Source organism: Gasterosteus aculeatus, chromosome 11 (assembly GCF_964276395.1).
Source record: "Gasterosteus aculeatus chromosome 11, fGasAcu3.hap1.1, whole genome shotgun sequence".
Lineage (NCBI taxonomy): Eukaryota > Metazoa > Chordata > Actinopteri > Perciformes > Gasterosteidae > Gasterosteus > Gasterosteus aculeatus.
The window spans coordinates 616,704-634,337 of NC_135699.1; the positions used below are offsets into that span (position 1 = coordinate 616,704).

At 43.9% G+C, this 17,634-nt stretch overlaps 1 protein-coding gene across 1 annotated transcript in view; it reads right to left on the bottom strand.

Moving 5' to 3' along the window:
• Positions 1–1,116: 1,116 nt before the first annotated feature.
• The window catches only part of fbxl16 (F-box and leucine-rich repeat protein 16), a 28,996-nt gene continuing 12,478 nt past the window's right edge, over positions 1,117–17,634 (bottom strand). Inside the window, exons 2-7 of the mRNA XM_040190940.2 lie at positions 14,363–15,077; positions 9,299–9,541; positions 7,924–8,189; positions 6,380–6,464; positions 5,422–5,485; positions 1,117–4,805 (exon numbers count right to left, since the gene is read on the bottom strand). Coding sequence (XP_040046874.2) covers positions 4,657–4,805; positions 5,422–5,485; positions 6,380–6,464; positions 7,924–8,189; positions 9,299–9,541; positions 14,363–15,070 — 1,515 coding nt within the window. The 5' untranslated portion in view covers positions 15,071–15,077 and the 3' untranslated portion in view covers positions 1,117–4,656. The remainder of the gene's footprint in view (positions 4,806–5,421; positions 5,486–6,379; positions 6,465–7,923; positions 8,190–9,298; positions 9,542–14,362; positions 15,078–17,634) is intronic.

Genomic DNA, 17,634 nt, shown 5'->3' on the forward strand with positions numbered 1-17,634 from the left:
CTGATAAGGCTTTATTAGCCGCACAGCGTGACCCACCATCAGTCCACTTCACTCATCCAAACCACTTGTTGACAACATCAATGTTTGTTTGTTTGGTTTGATTTAGTGTTTTTTCATTTTGCTCGGAACATCTGCAGTTACCAAAGCCTAAATTGCGAGTGTGATGAGTACAACAATTACTTCATTTAAAGTGAGATCAGGCACAGGTTGCTTAAATGCAAAGACACACAAAATAAGCCAATTTCAACATTATCAGTAAACTGTCAGTATTTATTTTCCTGCTTGAAGTTGTGCTGTACAAGGGTTGTAACAAAATGGTGACAGATGTTGACCAAAGGCTGTAGACAGTAGTAGAAGGGAAGGACTGACCTTCGATCATTTAGAGAGGGTTTGCTGTTAGTCATTAGTAGCTGAAAACCAATGTCAGACTTCATCATATTATATATTTTGAATTTCTTGGAAGCTCATTAAAAATAAAAATCCTGAACAGCATCAGTGATCAAATTGTGAGTCGTGGTTTGAGAGTGACAGCTCATAATCATCCTCTTTGGCTGCCTCGGACCAATTAGCCATACTAGTCATATTTAGAATTGCAAAAATGTTGTTTGTTGATCTGGCACTGTAACTCAAATTGTGATTAGGTAAACAGTTGTTGATTTAACTCAATTTGTTGATGAACTTAGTGCAATTGCACCCAAAGCAACATATCAATGATAATGAGAAGTTGGCCAAACTAAACGCAATGGAACCAGGTCAACTTGTACGACTTGGCTAATGGCAGTTACGTAACACACTATGCATGTAGGTCCAAAGCTAACGTGGAGGGTTGGCTGGAGCGTCATAGTGTGAAGTTGTAAAAAGGTCTCCCACACCCACACACATAGCTAAATGCTAAATGCTCACAACTGTTTCAAATTGGATGCTTATTAGATTTTCTGTTCAGTCATTTTGTCAGAAAGGAGCTTCCATAGTCCCTCATCCTCTGAGATATTTCCCATTGTCTTGTTAGTAGACATTGCTTAGCAATACCAGAGGCCAATGTCACACTTCGAATGCTTTAATGTGTATTATAATGTGTATTTGCCCAGTCAGCACAATGACAGTAACCAGAACCTGTTTGTTTGCCCTCTTATTCTTTATGACGGATACTCACAAGCACAGAAGAAAATACAGTTTTGTGCATTATGTTCCTTCTCACTGGTATCTAATGAGTTAGACGATGACATATGTTATATGTGAAATCAGTACATCATTTCATTTTGGCGTCTTAAATGTCAGTAAATAATAATGAAAAAAACTAAACCAGCAATCAATGCGTACTCTAATTCAGGCCCATATTTGAAGCAAGTTCCATAAAAGAAAAGGCTTTGAAGAATGTCTCTTAAATAAATAAACCACGTGAAGAAGACACAAATTAATTTAAATAAATAAATAAATATACTTATGTACAATGGAGAGACTCTGAGCGACCTCTACAATGAGCCCTAAGGAAACACAGACCAGTTAAAACATGCGCGGTCTGCCTCGCCGATCGGCCATGTGACGCGCTGCTGCAGATGCTATTGGCCGACATAATACTGGCTGCACTGGTCCCATTCCTTCAGTTGGCAGTCAGCAGGTCGAGCAGCACGCTGGCTCACTGTTGGGACAACATTATTTCAATATAAGGTGATGGCTGGAAAGACACGAGTACTGGCTTTATGGTTATTGTGTCTCCTTTCCAACACCAGAAACCCATTTTCATATCATATAAATACTTTGGTTTTTGGGAAGCTTGACTATTTCTCCTTCGTACCCAGAGTCATACACCTTCATGATGCCTTTTTCTATCATTTCAGCAAAATAACGGCATGTTGAATCCTAAACTTACTGGAGCTTAGGTCAGTCTATGGATCAAAGGTCTCAAAGAAAATAGGATTCATCACAACTTGAGTTGTAGCTTTCACCTTCACCTTATGTTCTAAATGAGTTTGACAAACCTGTTTCAACCTGGTTGGTTTCATCCGAGTGTCCGAGTTTTAAGCACATTTTTCAAATGTTGCAAACAAATTTGCTTGTGAACCAGAAGCCAAACCAAAGTTGGCTTGGCCGTCTACAGTCTGTACAATATGTGAATGGAAACAGCTGATCATCTGATTGCACTTTGTTTTATGGCTCCAGTGCCATCATTGCTAATAAAACCAAAGACTTGCGCTGCAGCGATAAAGCTGATTGGTCAAATGCTCATTGAGCTGTAGGTTTGAGGTGTACGTCTATGCTGCATTACAACAGGATAACATCCGCCCAACGTCTTCTCCCAAGGGACTCATTTTGTGTCATTGACTAAACTAAAGACCCCTGATATACACGTTTCATATTCGATTATTGGACTGATTAACTACTACAATAAGCCCAAATGCTAAGCACAATAATTGCACGAGGTTGGGTTAAACTTTTTTTTTGAGGAATTTTGAGCAAGTTCTTTAAAATGTCATATCAGAGTTTTCCTTTTGATACAGTCCGTATTACTTAGTTCAACAACAATGCAACTTAGTAGGTTCTCTCTCCGACGTCTGGTCGTTGTTCCATTAGCTCTTTGGTTGTTTTTAATCGTGTACTTGTCTCCAGCATTTCTCTACCAACTCAAAACATGTCTGCATGCTACGGACATACATATATCTATATCTATAGATATAGATATCCTCGTTGCCGTGGCTCTGGATGAAGCACGCAGGCAGAGAGGACTGACCTGCTGGTCTGTGTGGTCCTCTCCGTTTACATTCAGATCACCATCATCACCACGAGGGGGTTCCACAGTGAAAACCCTAAAAACAACAGCCAAAGATCTAAAATACTGGTTTGTCTTTTAAGTGTCAATTTGCAGTTTTCAGCTTCTATAAACTCTCCCAGTTTGCAGTGATTATAGAAATATAAGATGTAAATGATGATTGTAAAATGTCAATTATAGGCCAAATATACAAAAAAGTGTGTGATTTTTGGCCGAACAAAGGCGGTTATGATGTACTTCCTGTAGGGTTTGAATGAAGCGAGTTTTGTGAGCAGGCTAAAAGTTTAAGCAGCTGCTGCTGTCGTTTCTGAGAGCTTCTTGAACGTCTCACCTCAAAAGAATTAAGCTCAAAGCTAAAAATGTCCCGCCTAATGTTTCATGGTCTGTGCTAAGAAGCCTTTGTGCAGCACGCCGTGCTTCTCCAACCTGCAGGACCTCCAACAGGTTTACCTCCAACAAACCACAGTTGTATCGTTGGATCTCTGCTCATCAGTTTCATTCTGTTAGTGGGTGATATTGTGCAGGGGGACAAGCGGAGCTGCAACAAGATTCACTCAAGCTGGGCCGAACGTGATTGACAAACGGTAGAAAAGGTCATTCATAAATGTCTGTGACTCTGGGTTTGGAGGAACATTTCTGAAATTCCTGAAAACTTTGTGAAAAACGGCAGCAATATAACCATGAAGTTGCTGCTGTCTCCGGCCTGAAGTGGACTCTGAAATACTGAAATCCCCTTTTATGGGAGAAGGAATGTGATGTTAGCCAACTTGTCACACAACGCATCGGCAGCCTCAGGACCACGACTAGACATTGTGTCTCTCTATCGTATTTAGAAGAGAAGAGGAATAAAGAGGGTTATTGTACTTTGGACCAACATGCTAACTGAAGTTAGAAATAGCATCGCTGTCCCTTTTTTTACCCATTTGTGTAAAAAGTTAGATGCTTCTTTTTCCACATTCCACAGCCTTTGCCACACATTTCCCCTTTGAAAACACAACATTCACAGTTTACCACAGCTCGTCTTCCAGATGTGTAAATGAAGTAGTACGTATGCAGAAATCCAAAGAGGAGAGGGAGGAAAGTAATGAGCCAATCGACTTTTACACACAACAAAACTGTAAACTGATAATCTGAGATCTTCTCCTTTGTTGTATTGACACGGAAATGGAAAAGGGTGGTGGAACCCAAAGGCGGTAAGCTGCGAGTCCACGGCGCACACTTTACACATGGAGAAAGGGAGAAGAAAGGAAGAGAGATCCCTGTCATCCTCTTCCTCCCTGAGTCCAGTTTCTCCGGCTGGCATTATGGTACCTCTCTAAACAAGAGAAAACTAAACGTTTAACACCTTCTAAGAAAGAAATGTCAGCAGTTATATTACACCGGGATGTTAATAGTAAATGTAAGTCCTCAAGGTTGTGAGGACCATTTACAGTATGTGTGTGTGTTTGCGGTGTATGAGCTCATGTGTTCCACCGTATCAGCTCCAACCCAAGTCTTTATTTCCCTTTCACAGATTCCTCCGTGCTGGATGTGTCGCTCCCTTTAGTGTCCATTCAGCAAAAGTCTTTTGAGAAGCCCTCCTCTGTAAACAAAAACTCCTTAGTTGGTTCTGAAAGAGACTTGCTGTCAGACAAGACGTCACACCAAGCTCCTCACACCAGCATCTTCTTGAGTGAAGCTCAGATGCAATGCCATCATCCTCGGGGTCTGTACCATCATCTGCCCTTCCTGCCTCTCTGTCCGCCTACGGGTCAGTCTGCTCAAGGGGGTGTGGAGGAAGACGGGCGAGGACGGGGGCCGGTAATGAGGTTGGTCACTCGTTAGAGAAAGGAGTGAGGAAGAGGAAAGAAGAGGAAGGTAAAAGTATGGTGGTTGGTGGGTCAGTCGTCTTACTCGATGACCATGCAGTGGGGCAAGTGCTGGGTGTAATATTTGAAGAGCTCGGCGGTGGCTCCGGGGCAATTGGTGAGCTCCAGTTCCTCCAGCTCCTGCAGCTGGATGAGGCCTGACAGACTGGTGGTGGTCAGCAGGGGGCAACCTGGGGGCACAGCGGGGGGACGACGTTCAGCAGCCAGTCTAGTTAAAGTGCAACTGACATTGTGACGGTTTTGCTGATTACTTTCCAATTATCTTCTAGTTAAATGAAACGTCAGGAGGAAATGTGCCAAGGGTTTGGGTGAAATCATTAACTATAAATTCTGAAATGCTATTTTTAAATGTGCAAATGAGGCATTCCCCTGAAATAAACCATTTATGTATCGTTTGGTGGTTTTCTTTACACTTGTTTAAAAGAAGATATCTTCAGAAAGACAAATAGCCCACATTTCAAAATGGACCATATCATCGCATTGAGGGCCAACATTACACATAAATCACCAGGTATTGTGTTTTATTAAATATTACAATCCTAAAAATATGAAGTGTCCTAACAAATTATTATATATAACATATTATTATAATTTATAGTTGGTAAGTGCTATTTTTCTTTTTTCTTAAATATTCTTTGTCTTTCCTATAAAGCATCAGATTATGTTGTTTCACTTGACATTTACAATCTTTTATGTGTATAGATTGTGTTTGGAATGAATATGAACTGATGTAGCACATAGTCACATAGTGATAGAAGACATCTCTGCTGGAGCTCAAACTCATACCTGCAAGGGACAGTAGACGAAGACTCCTCATTCCAAACAAGTGCTGGAGACCAAAGTCCTGCACCTGCACACACACACAGAGGACCCAACATGAGAAAAGTCCAGATGGGATAGTCAGCAGAGCCACCTGCCCATCCGTCACCAACACGTAGCCACAGGAGCTTTAGTGTCCCGAGGACACATTGACTTGTGGACCAGCGACTGATCACTGACTGAACCACAGTGGCTTTTCTGTTAGTGGTGTGGGAGGGAGTCGAGTGACCACAGCATGACAGCGGGAAGTGTCCACGTGGCAGCATGTCCATAATGAAGACAATGAAGAGAAGCCCTGAGCTTGTCGTTTGTTTATTCTGCCATTCTTAAAGCCTTAATACAAATGTAATACTATAGGGCCTATTAGGTTTGTGATCAGCTCATTTTAGAATGAACTGGCAAGAAGAAGTCCTCCACAGGCTGTTTATCATAGTTGACAAACTGAAAGGTAGATGGGAAAGAGATCTGCTGATTGTGTCTTCCCTGGACCAAATGTGCAGGAGGACACAGGAGAAGACACAGTCGGGCAGAGGGAACTAATGAAGAACCGTCTGTGCTGGTAACAGTAACGGCATCTTGTAACATTACATTATTGGAAGGTCATGACCTCCTTCTGACACATCACAGGCTGAATCCATGATTTACTGCTACATCCATTAACCTGTATGAAGCATTGTGGTTCCGCTTGCTTACCGTTACTACTCGTTGTTGTTATTGTTATTTAGGGCTGTCAATAGAGTTTAAAAACAACAACTAATTCATCTCACATTTTCAAATTCATCAATCGAAAGTCATCACATTGCCTAGTTTTTTTCGTTAGTTGCTAAATGATTGTAGAACATCTGTTAATCTAAATATACAAGAGAATGCAGGGACTTCTCCAGACGTCTTCAGTGTGTGGACGTGTGTGTGTAATTTGTGTTACCTGACAGCACCAGCGCAGATACAGGCTCCTTAAGGATGACATGGTGGACAAGTAGCCCAACCCGGTATCCGTGATCCGCACACACCTAAACAGACACAAACAAAGGACATTCATTTTTCTGACCGATGCCCTGAGTAAATAATTAGCTAGGGTGACCAGATTGACACTTTGTCGTATAACTAGTTTGTGAAAGACCCAGAGAAACACAAATATCACGGACGTTTTTGGAATCCCTGCCGGACGCATTTTTTAGGTCTCAAGAAGTGGACATGTCCTGGGAAAAGAGGACGTCTGCTCACCCTAACTTAGCTCTTAACATGTGGTGGCGTCTGCAGGGGGGAGAGAGGGGGGGTGGCTCAGGGAACGGTGCCAGGTGGAGGCAACCGGCCTCAGCTGATTACACACTGACTGTTTGTATCGTGGTTTTAAAATGCACTGGGGGCGAGCGACGGTGTGAGAGAGCGAGACTCCGGAGACCTCGCCGATCTTGAAAAGAGAGAAGCATCGATAAAAAGCTTATTGAAACGGAACCTGCTGTGTCGTACCGACCCCCCAAGCACCCCCACCGTGACAGTGGCAAATGCTAAAAAGGGGCTTGCAGGTCACTGTGCTATTTGGCTAACCTTGCTAAAACTGCTTACAACACTGCAAACAACTAGAACAGTGCGGACAGCAGCGGCTTAGGACATATAGACATTACATCGAAGTAATCACACCACTCACTAACAGACATAGAAGCACACAGACTGCTCAGGTCATCGTTACTCATCTATAGACCCGATAAGCATACTTTAAAAACCTTCCCAAGATTGGTTTGGAGTTTTCTAGGTAGGGCCATCCAATCAATTTCAGCAAAAATCGCACTCTGATTTTATGCAAAACAAAAAATGAAAGTATCAAAAATGCATCACTACTTTGTAGTTCAATATTTAATATTGCCTTCAACCAGTGCCGACCCGTCCTCGGGTGTAGGAACCTTGCATGCAGCAGTGCGCCCTGATGCCTGCTTGGATCGCTTCTCTCCCATCAACCTTCATCAACTGACTTCTACAATTTCTGATGGTGGTCACATCTGATGTGATCTGTACACATGCAACATCCTCTGTCCTGGAACCTTTTCAACAGCATAGAAAATCCAAATAAGCCTTTTAACAGGGAGAGAAAAGTAAGACCCTCAGGGAGAACAACAGAGGAGGATCCCTCTACCACGATGATGGAACGTTGATAGATCCCATGTGTACAGAATGAACAACGTAAAAGATTTACAATACATTCAATTTATGCAGTAGCAGCAAAATGATATACCCAACACAGTACTAATATATCATCTATTATATATATATGTATATTAGTACTATGTTAGCATAGATACAAATCAGACAGTAAAGGTCTTACGCCTGCGCATCTGGAAGATGTAGTTACTTTAATTGTTGACTTGAGTACAGCAACTACGGCCTACTACTACTTTGTACTACTCCGCACATAGCAGGCTTTGTCACAGGCACTTTGCAGGGATGAAATCAAGGGACCACAAACATACTGACCTGTCCAACACCAGTTCTTCCAGTTTATGAAGGTCACAGGCAATGTACTCCAGGGCCATGTCTGTGATCCGAGGGCACCAGGACAAGTCCAGACTGCGGAGCTTACGCAGATTCTCAGCAACCAGCTCCACACCGTCGTCCGTGATCTTGGAGCAGCCAGAGAGGCTGAGGGAAGTTAGGTTAGGTAGGCTGTGCACCATGTTGACCACGCCGTGATTGGTGATTTCCCAGCAGGAGTGGAGCCGCAGAGTGTGGGTAGTGTAGCCCTGGGGGTGAAAGGTCATTTTAGTTTATTTGATTATGCCTGTAAAAGCATTTTAGTAAAATAAATGATGTGCTTTGGCATGGCTCTCTTTACCCCCTGGCTTATAATAAATGAATATGCTACGCTTGTGTCACTATGCCTTTTTCCTTTGTAGACTGCAAGCCAACTGCGGGGTGGACCGGTGACAGGTGGGGTTTGTGGCCTCAGAGGGGATTTTTCCCCATCCGTGCCTCTGAGGGATAAATTCCTGAATCTCTGCCCTTTCGATGACACGCAGGACTATTAAAGGTACAACTCAGCCGAGAACAAAAAGCTTGTGAAAGTTCGTTGGAGTGTTCGAAGGCGGATACAAGGAACCTGTGGATTACCATTTGACTGAGCTTTGTACCGTTTTTCTCTGGAAACTGTGATATAACCTAATTTTCTATTGGAAGTTAACAAAACCTAGTTTTGAGGTTTCCTGAAAGGTTTCTTCATAGAGAACCTAAACCCTCAGCTCAGGAGGACAAGCAGAGGACTCTGGTGAGCCCCTGAGCTAAAGATGAACTTTTTTATGCTATACACATCCACTCGCTCCACACGCTCCTGAAGATATACAGTGGTCCGCTTTTAGCCGAGTCAAAATTATCCAGGGTATTTCTGAGCCAGAGATGAATGACATTCATTTCGTGATAGTTACTCGTGATCAGTGACGATTGAAAATTCCTGAAGGGCAGTTTTCGGAGTTGACCGGAGGTTGAGGAAAAGAACCTGCGGGCTGACCTTCTCTCGCCTCGACGGCCCTTTAATCAGATGTCAATATTCTTGTCATTATCCATGAGCGGTTATCGTGTTGCAGGGTGCTGGAACCGATCCCAGCTGACCTTGAGCTAAGGCAGAGTTCACCTTGGACAGATCAGCAGGCGATCACACCAACGTTCATATCTACAGGAAATCATTATCAACACTAACCACTATTGTGAATATCAGTCTGCTGCTTCACATTTCTGATGGGGGTTGGAATGCTCAAAATTGCAATATAAATGGCACACACTCAGCAACTGGTGAAAATGTGAAAATTGCAGAGTGACCCGGGCTCAGGCGTTGCTCTGTCATATCTTGTCTCGTTACCTGTTTGGCTGTGAAGTAGGCCATGGCCGTATCAGTGACGTGGTAGGCCTGCAGACTCAACTCTGACAGGTTAGGCAAGAGTTGGGAGATAGCAGCAATGGCATCATCCGCGACATTGATGCAGTCACTGACACTGAGGGAAGTTAGCCGGGCATTCAGACTGGACCACAGGCCCGCCTCGGTGAAGTCGTTGCAGCCTGACAGCTCAAGGTGCATCAGGCCCTGCATTTGCTCCAACATGACCTGCAACATGAAGGAAACCAGTCTGACTTACGGACGTAGCTGCTGGATGTGGTTTCAGAGAGATCATTGCAGAGAGGACCAGATTAATGAAAGGTTGCACTTGTGAAGCATTATATTATTATAACTTTTACAATGATTTCCAATCAACCCAGCTTGAAACTCAAATTGGTAACTTTTTGTCATATCATATCATAAAAGACTGATGATCTGTGAAAAACATGTCAAATGTCATTACGAGCACTAAAAGCAGGCAAGTGGATTTTAGGTGAAACTTCAACCAATGGATAATGCCTGAAAAACTTACTAGTCATTCATTGTTCACACCTGTACTAGAAGTAGTAATTCACATCACCCGGGATGTCATTATTCCTAATACTACTAGTCATTCATTCCAAACATCATGCTGAGTTACCTCTACTGCTCACTGTCCTGGATACTGTATTGTCCACACCTTCTGGGTAGTTTTTGTGGTCACTGTCACTGTTTCTGTTTGTATTTTCTGTCATTCACCTTGCCTCCCTCCCCGTGTGCTGAGAGATTGATTTGATTTGTTTACTCCTGTGTCTCGTGGCCCATAGTCTGTGTATCGTCTGTGTCTACTAAGTTCTTAATGAGCTTACCTGTGGTGATTATGATTTCTTGGCCTTCACTAATTCGTTTACGCAGCCTGCGCTCTGTAGGCTGCCCTGCGCGGCCTTCCACCGTACCTGCCCGCGGCCCACCCCCACCCCCACCCCCGAGCCTCTCCTCACGGGCCTCACGAGAAATGAATCCCTTCTTTCTGATGCTTTTGGATCCAGTCCTCACCAACACCTACCGGCGGGTTACCCCAGTGCTGTCCAGTGTTTTGACCCGGTATCGTTCTCTTTGCCTCCCAATTCGGATTCCTCTACCTGCCTTGTCTGATTACCGTGAACTGAACCACTGCTTGAAGTAAAGACCTTGTTGTTTGAAGCCGACTACCTCGTCCTCGAGCCTGCTTTTGAGTCCAGGGGCCTCATTTGTAAACGTTGTGTACGCACAAAAGAAGGCGTACGCCGCTCTCTACGCAATAATTGGTATTTATAAAAACCAACTTGGTGAAAAATGTCCTTCACGCAAGCTCGGACCCCAAAAACGGGTGAAATGAGAACCGTCGGCAAATGCAAGAAACGCGCAAACGTGTGTGAAAGTGTGTAAAACTAGACTGTTGTAAAAGAAATGCCAATACTGCCTCTCATAAATAACACAAACACCCGTCTGATCGATTTGCAGCGTAAAACAAACAAATACAAATTAACACATTTTCAAAAAGAAAAGTGAAATATGTTCTGCAATAATATCGGCATGTTATGCAATTCATCCTCTAAACACAGCTGTTGCTTGTCAGATGCAATCAGACGGACGGTAATAAAACGCCATGATGCCATCACAATGCGTGATGACGCTGATGGCTGATCTTCGCTCTTAGGAGACGTGGCACATGGAAGGATTGGCGCTGTAGTGCAGCGCACCGTCGGCCTGTTTAAGGGCAGACGGCGCTGCCTCGACTGCACTGGAGGGAGGTTATTGTCTACTCCTGAAAAGGTGTGTAACATCGTGCTGGCGTGTGCTGTGTTACATAATGTGGCACAGCTTCCAAACGTGCCTCGACCCCCTGACGCCGATGTTGGCCCAGACCCTGTCCCCGATCCCCAATCACTGCCCCCAGCCTCTCATCAGGAGGAGACAGCTCCGGTGTCCCTGCTCCCCACCCATGGAGACACACTTTGGCGAAGCTAAACGCTTCTTTGCATCCACTTTGATGTCAGACCATTTTTTTCTTTATTTGGGCCACGGTGCGAGTTTGTGAGGCTGCAGCGTTGCTCTGCAACCTTTTGCCACTCAGGTGCCTTTTTGGCATCAGTGATGCTCACACTGTGCCCTCCAAAAGGCATTTTACTTCTCCTTTCCACCTCCCAATGATCATTTCCACTTCACACTGAGTTAGTTAAGTTACGTTTCTTCGTTTTCCTCTCGGTGTTTGTCATGATTTCGCAATGGATGAATATTAATTTGTGGGCGTTCCACAGACTATACATGGGCAACTAAGGGCGTGACATGAAGCCGCAAAAGCTGCGCTGCATTTAGAAGTGATTGTGATTTATTAAGGGAAAACTGCATAGGACGTGCGTGCTCACGGTTTTATAAGTCTGAATATTTCTGTGCGTATGCACGTCCTACGTTTCATCCGTACGCCACTTCTGGCCAAATCCTACGCAAGGTTTTATAAATGAGGCCCCTGGCCCTTGTGGCTCCCTAACGTACTGAGTAACCTTTGCAATTGCTAGTCAATGATTAAAAATATCACCATTCATACAATTACCTGTAGCAGTCTTTTTTTTATCATTCTGCGGCATACATTAACCTAAATAATATGAATCAAGCATTCTGATTGGTTGAGAGTGAGTCATGGGGTCTACTGTATTGAACCATACAGTATCGTACACCAGTTTACATTGATCCAGAGGCGGACTGGCCATCAGGTACACCGGTGAAATCCCCGGTGGGCTGGCGGGGTTGGGCCGGTCCAATGCTGGCCCACCTCTATCACCTCTATCATGTCCTTTGCCACAGGTCAAGCCTTGAACTGCAACATTGACGATACATTACTGCCTCTCGTAACTTACTGGTACTAGTACTAGTCATTCTTAATACTTTTGTCCTTCGTGCAGTAACCAGTGTCATTTTAAACACCCTTCTTCACGAAAGGCTACATTATATGAATCCTGAAAAACGAGAAGTTTAGTTTAGTTTAGAACTACAGAAGTTTAGTTTTTTTACTTGAATTACTGACGGCTGAAAAAAACAGAAGACACTACTTCTATATTTTGTAAATATGTCTTTAAGAAAATTTACTTCAAATTTAAAAAAAAAGTTAGGAACAGTGCAAAATCTTATTTCCACATTCAACAAGTTTTTCAATGCATTTTTTCTGTCTCGCATTGTGTATTTTTCGCTGTCTTTCTGATGCTGATGAAGCTTCTTTTTTTTTAACCGTCGTCGCTGTATGTTAGGGTTGCTGATGAAGCCGCGACCCCCCTGTGGGTCCACCATGCCCCCCCCCGTGGGTTGTGACCCCCGGTTTGGGAACAACTGGCCTAACCCAGCTACATCTACTTGGCAATACAAGATTCACACGATCATTTCAGAAATAATTTCCCTCTGGGCACCTAAAAGTGTAGCATGGTGGATGAACTGACAAACATTCATTACATCTATGTTTAAAATGTTGGTTTGTATTAAATTGATATGATATGATCTTGTCTGTGTTAAGGTAACGTAGCGAGAGAGAAGGGTTTTTCTTTCTAATTCTCACTAGAAATAGTCACATTTCTGGCTCTGGCCTGTTGCCTCAATTGGCCGCCAACAGTTTTGTGAAGATAGGTGGCATCGTGAAATTATGAACATTATTTCAAAAAAGAGCAAGAAAAAGCTCTGTACGTTCTGTATCATAAAGAGAGCTGTGTTTGAATTTAGCTATATTGTTCTTTGCATTAGTGTACAAACTACATTTCATAATAACTAGAACAGCCGGTACATGCTGGTCCCATAATCAGTCATACAGTATAAAGACAGAACCAAAAACTGACTCCTATCATTTCTCCTTTACGCATTACTGCAATCAGTTCATAGCCAACATTAATGAAACTCAACATTTCCTTCAGGCCTTAGAAGAAACATAGTGTTTGTCCCACCCGACAGGTCAAACTGGACCTTTACTCTAGGTAACGCCATGTTACTCTATAACACCTATAACAATTTAGGTAACCCCATACACTCTAAGTCTGGGGTGCCCAATAGGTCAATAGAGCGACCCTTGGGGGGGGGGGCGATAGATCGCTATGACTTGGTTGAACAGTAGCTTGCAAGCTGAAAAAGGATGGGCACCCCTGCTACCAACCCAGTCTCACAGCAAAACGTGTTATAGCTACGTTGTGGACCAACGTGATATTGTGACAATATCACGTTTGATTTGCAACTAGGTCACGTGACTATCAACTTTCCCTCAGCTCAAAAAAAAGGAAAATGGCGGACTGTCGGTCTATTATCTGTGAAAAAGACAAGAAAGCATCAGCATTTGTATGCATTTCGATGTCATTTCTAGCGAGAAGTATGCGTTATATTTTCCTAGTCTTCTATCAGAGAATGTGGAAGACCTTCTGTTTATTAGATTCTAGTGACGTAGTTGCAAGGCAATGTAAATGAATGGGCCAAAATAAAACGTAGTATTGTCACGATTTTGGGGAGAAAGCGTGAGAATACCACTATTACACGTTTTGCTGTGAGACTGGGTTGCTGCTACAGGTACACCTATAACGCTGTAGGTAACCCCATGAAACTCTACATACGCCTATAAGAATGTGGGTAACCATACGACGTTCTAGGTAACCCTATAATTCTACCCATACCCTATGACGTTTAAGGTACTCCTATAACGCTTTAGTTAACCCCATGACACTCGAAGTACCCCAATCACCTATGACCCCAATCACATACAGTATAACGCTCTAGGTAACCTCACAAGCTTATGAATAAAGTTATGGACTGATGAAATAATGGCTGGGAAAATGGAAACATTTCACGGCAATAGGTAAACAAAAATAACCACATGATGGCTGCTCACATTTGTTGCTGACCGGTGCCAAATGTGCCACACCGTCATCACTGCTGAGACTGTAAAGGAGAGCTGGAATGCTTTAGTCTCCCGGCTATTCTGAACTAGCCGATATGTATAAATTAGAAACAGCAAAGAAACAAAGAACTCATTTTTCACACACACACACAGACATCCTGACTCACCTCCAAACCGGCATCTGTGATGGTAGACCTCTTGAGACTGACTGAACGAACACCTTTCTTGGACAGCGGGTAGTTGTCAATGAACTCACAAATGTCCAGGTCCGACACACCCACTAGGCAGAAGGACTGGAATCCACGCAAAGCAAAGGCCTGCAGACTGACAAACTCCTTCTCCCCATTGGGCAGAAGGGTATATAGCTCCTTGGCGTGCAAGATAGGTGTCACGCCCTCCCAGAACTTGGGCTGGTACAGCACTTTGCGCCATGTCTTGCATACCTGCGCCAGCACACATTTTTCAGCTGTAGTGAAGTACCATAGCAACCGGTTGAGCAGCTTCTCATCTAGGACAAGCTGACGTTCCAGCAGGATGGGCTTGGGGAGACAGAGAGGGGGAAGCTGACGAAGGGACGCTTTCAAGCCCACAAGAGGATTTACAGGCTCCATGTCAGAGGCCAAGAGAGAGGCTGCGGAGTTGGGCATGCCAGGGCCTTCCAGGTGATGGTGGTGGTGATAGGGAAGGGTGGTCGGTGGAGGAGGCAGGATGGAGGGTACCGAGGAGGACTGGCACAGACGGTTCTTGGCAGCAGGTGTCCCCTTTGTGATACTTGCGCTGCCTAGACCGTTAGGCTGGCTGGGGGGCAACTTCACCATACCGTTGCGAGTCACGCAGGGAGACTTCAGCTCGCTGGGAGTTGTCATGTTCAACATTGGGAACCTGGAAAGAAAAAAGTGTGCTGTAAAATACTGAAAACCTGAGTGTGACTTAAAACATGCAGGAGTGTGAAAACATTATAGTGGTTTGGAACTGTGATAGGAGTAACATTTAGCTTTCTATTAATGGAGTAGTGAACCAAACAAGTGTATAATGTTTCAAGAAATCACTTCAACTGAAAGATCAGCCTTGTGTGCCAAAAGAAATCTGTTCATAATAACACCGTTAGCCACAAGCCAAATACTAAACGCAAACCAGGCCAGGAGCACACAGACTAAGGACGACAGAGTAGCAAAGAGCAGCTACTCTGAAAAGCTGCAAAGCAAGTTTACAGCCAAAAAGCCTGTGTCGATGTGAAGAGGTCTGCAGGACTTCACCAGCTAGAGGAGCAGCTGCACACCTGTCCATCACCCAACGAACATTATTGGTGGCTTCCTCAACCCAGGATTGGTACACCTGGACACGTCACTGCAGACTTCACACCCTGAACATCCCCCAGTTCAGCTTCTCCCCTTTGAGGGTGCCCCAGAACACCATAACACCCACATGTTTGTTTCGACAGTTTCCCTCTGCGGGCCGTCACTCCGACCAAATGAAAACATGTGTAAGTACATTCTGTGTGTCATCATTGAGTCCTCAGATACTCGTTCACTATTTATTTCTTTGCACTTCTGTTTGTTTACAACTTACAGAACAGTTGACATGTATATAGATGTTTATTCATTATTTAAAATGCATAAAATAAAATAAACTAAATAACACATGAAGGTGCAAACGGATGCTGTTGGCATGGCCTCACGAGTGTGTCTGCTCTGTGTGATCTCACCTCACCGGCTCAGAGCGCTACGTTATGTAACTCTCTGACTCCAGGGCTTCACACACAACAGCATCTCTCCGGCCCACTCTAGTGATCATAGAAGCTGCACAGTACACAACTGCTACATCCACTTACACATGCAGGTACATACTGTCTACATGGTAACAATAGCACTTTTCATGGGGATTTTACATTTGATCACATCTCATTACTTGTTGTTTATCTCTTGGCAGATGGAGGCTCTGCCTTTGCTGTAGCATCAGCAAGGTTCATCCATTACATAATACGATGCTGAGGCCAACTGTACTGGCCACAGCGAGAGCTGCCAACGGTTACTAAAGAGCACATATGCTCCAGAGCAACGTCAGGCTGACCATCAAGAAGCAGATGAATATTCACTCAGATGTAATGCACAGCTATAGCAAAATCAATGATTACCGTTCCTGAGTCTGTCTGTGTGTCCACAGTGTGTCTGTGGTGTCTCCATCGGGCAGCAGGTGGAGGGATGCTGCCTGTGATCCAACAGCAGCAACAATAAGCAGGCCGGCGCCCCTCACAAGGAACCCCCACCTCCACTGATAGAAACTATCTGCTGGTTGGATGTTTCTACCAACATCACCTGCATGCAGGTCCTCTCACACTTAAGCTTAGTAAAGTAGTCTTTGGAGGTCCAGGGGGAAAGACCCCTCACCCTCCATCAGCTTAGGCCAGCGGTTCCCTTACTGTTTAGGCCACGCACCCCCTTCTACTCCCCAACTGTCTCTCTCTCTCTCTAGACTGAGTATTAACGCTCCGTTCCGTCCTCCGTCTCTCTCTGTCCCTGCCCTCTCTCGCGACTGGTAGCTTCAGACGTCCACCTGGCCTGTTGGCTGACGTTAGCTGCTCAAGCTAGGCTCACATTAGCTAGTGTGTACGTAAAAGGAGGCGCTGAAGTGTATTTATAGTTTTAAATTAAAATGTTGAAAAGGGTAGTTTTATAATTCAAGTCTGTATTTAGTGTAAAAACCCTATTTATTTTTTACAAATTACTCCTTTAGACCACCATTGCATCTGTCCTCTCGCGCACCCCACTTTGAGAATCCCTGGTTTAGGCAATTTGATTAAATAAAAATGTTCAACATGTTCGTTACAGTGGACTCAAACTTTTCAGGGCTTCTCCACCGCTTTAAGCCGCCTTCCTGAATACGCTCAGTCTGCTCTGAATGGCCTGAGAGAAAATGACAAGGTTAGAGGAGAAGCTGTGGTCAGTTTATTCTAACGAGGAAGGATATTCCAATCTGATTGGCTTGTTGAAATCTATTTCACTTGCAAACCAGCACTGAAAGCATTTGTTTTTCAAATGTTCCTTTCATTGACTGAACATTACTCTCTATACCAGGGGTCTTCAACTAAAATGTGAAGAGTCCAGTTAGAGAAAAAAAAAGCAAAGGTCTGGAAGACCATAATGTGACTAATTAGTGTGATGAAATTAAGGAATAGAGTTACATTACATCACAGTTCATTTAGCTGACGCTTTTATCCAAAGCGACTTACAATAAGGATACAAACTCAGAAGAGCAAGAAACAAGAATTGCAATTTCATCAAATAAGCCAATTTACAACTTGCTATAGATAAGAACCATTATAAGTCCAATGTAAGTGCTACAGTTAGTTAGTGTGTTAGTGGAGGTAGAGTCTGAAGAGGTGAAGGCTCTCTGTGGTCCTGGTGTCTTCAGAGCTCTATCAACATCTGCATTTAATCAA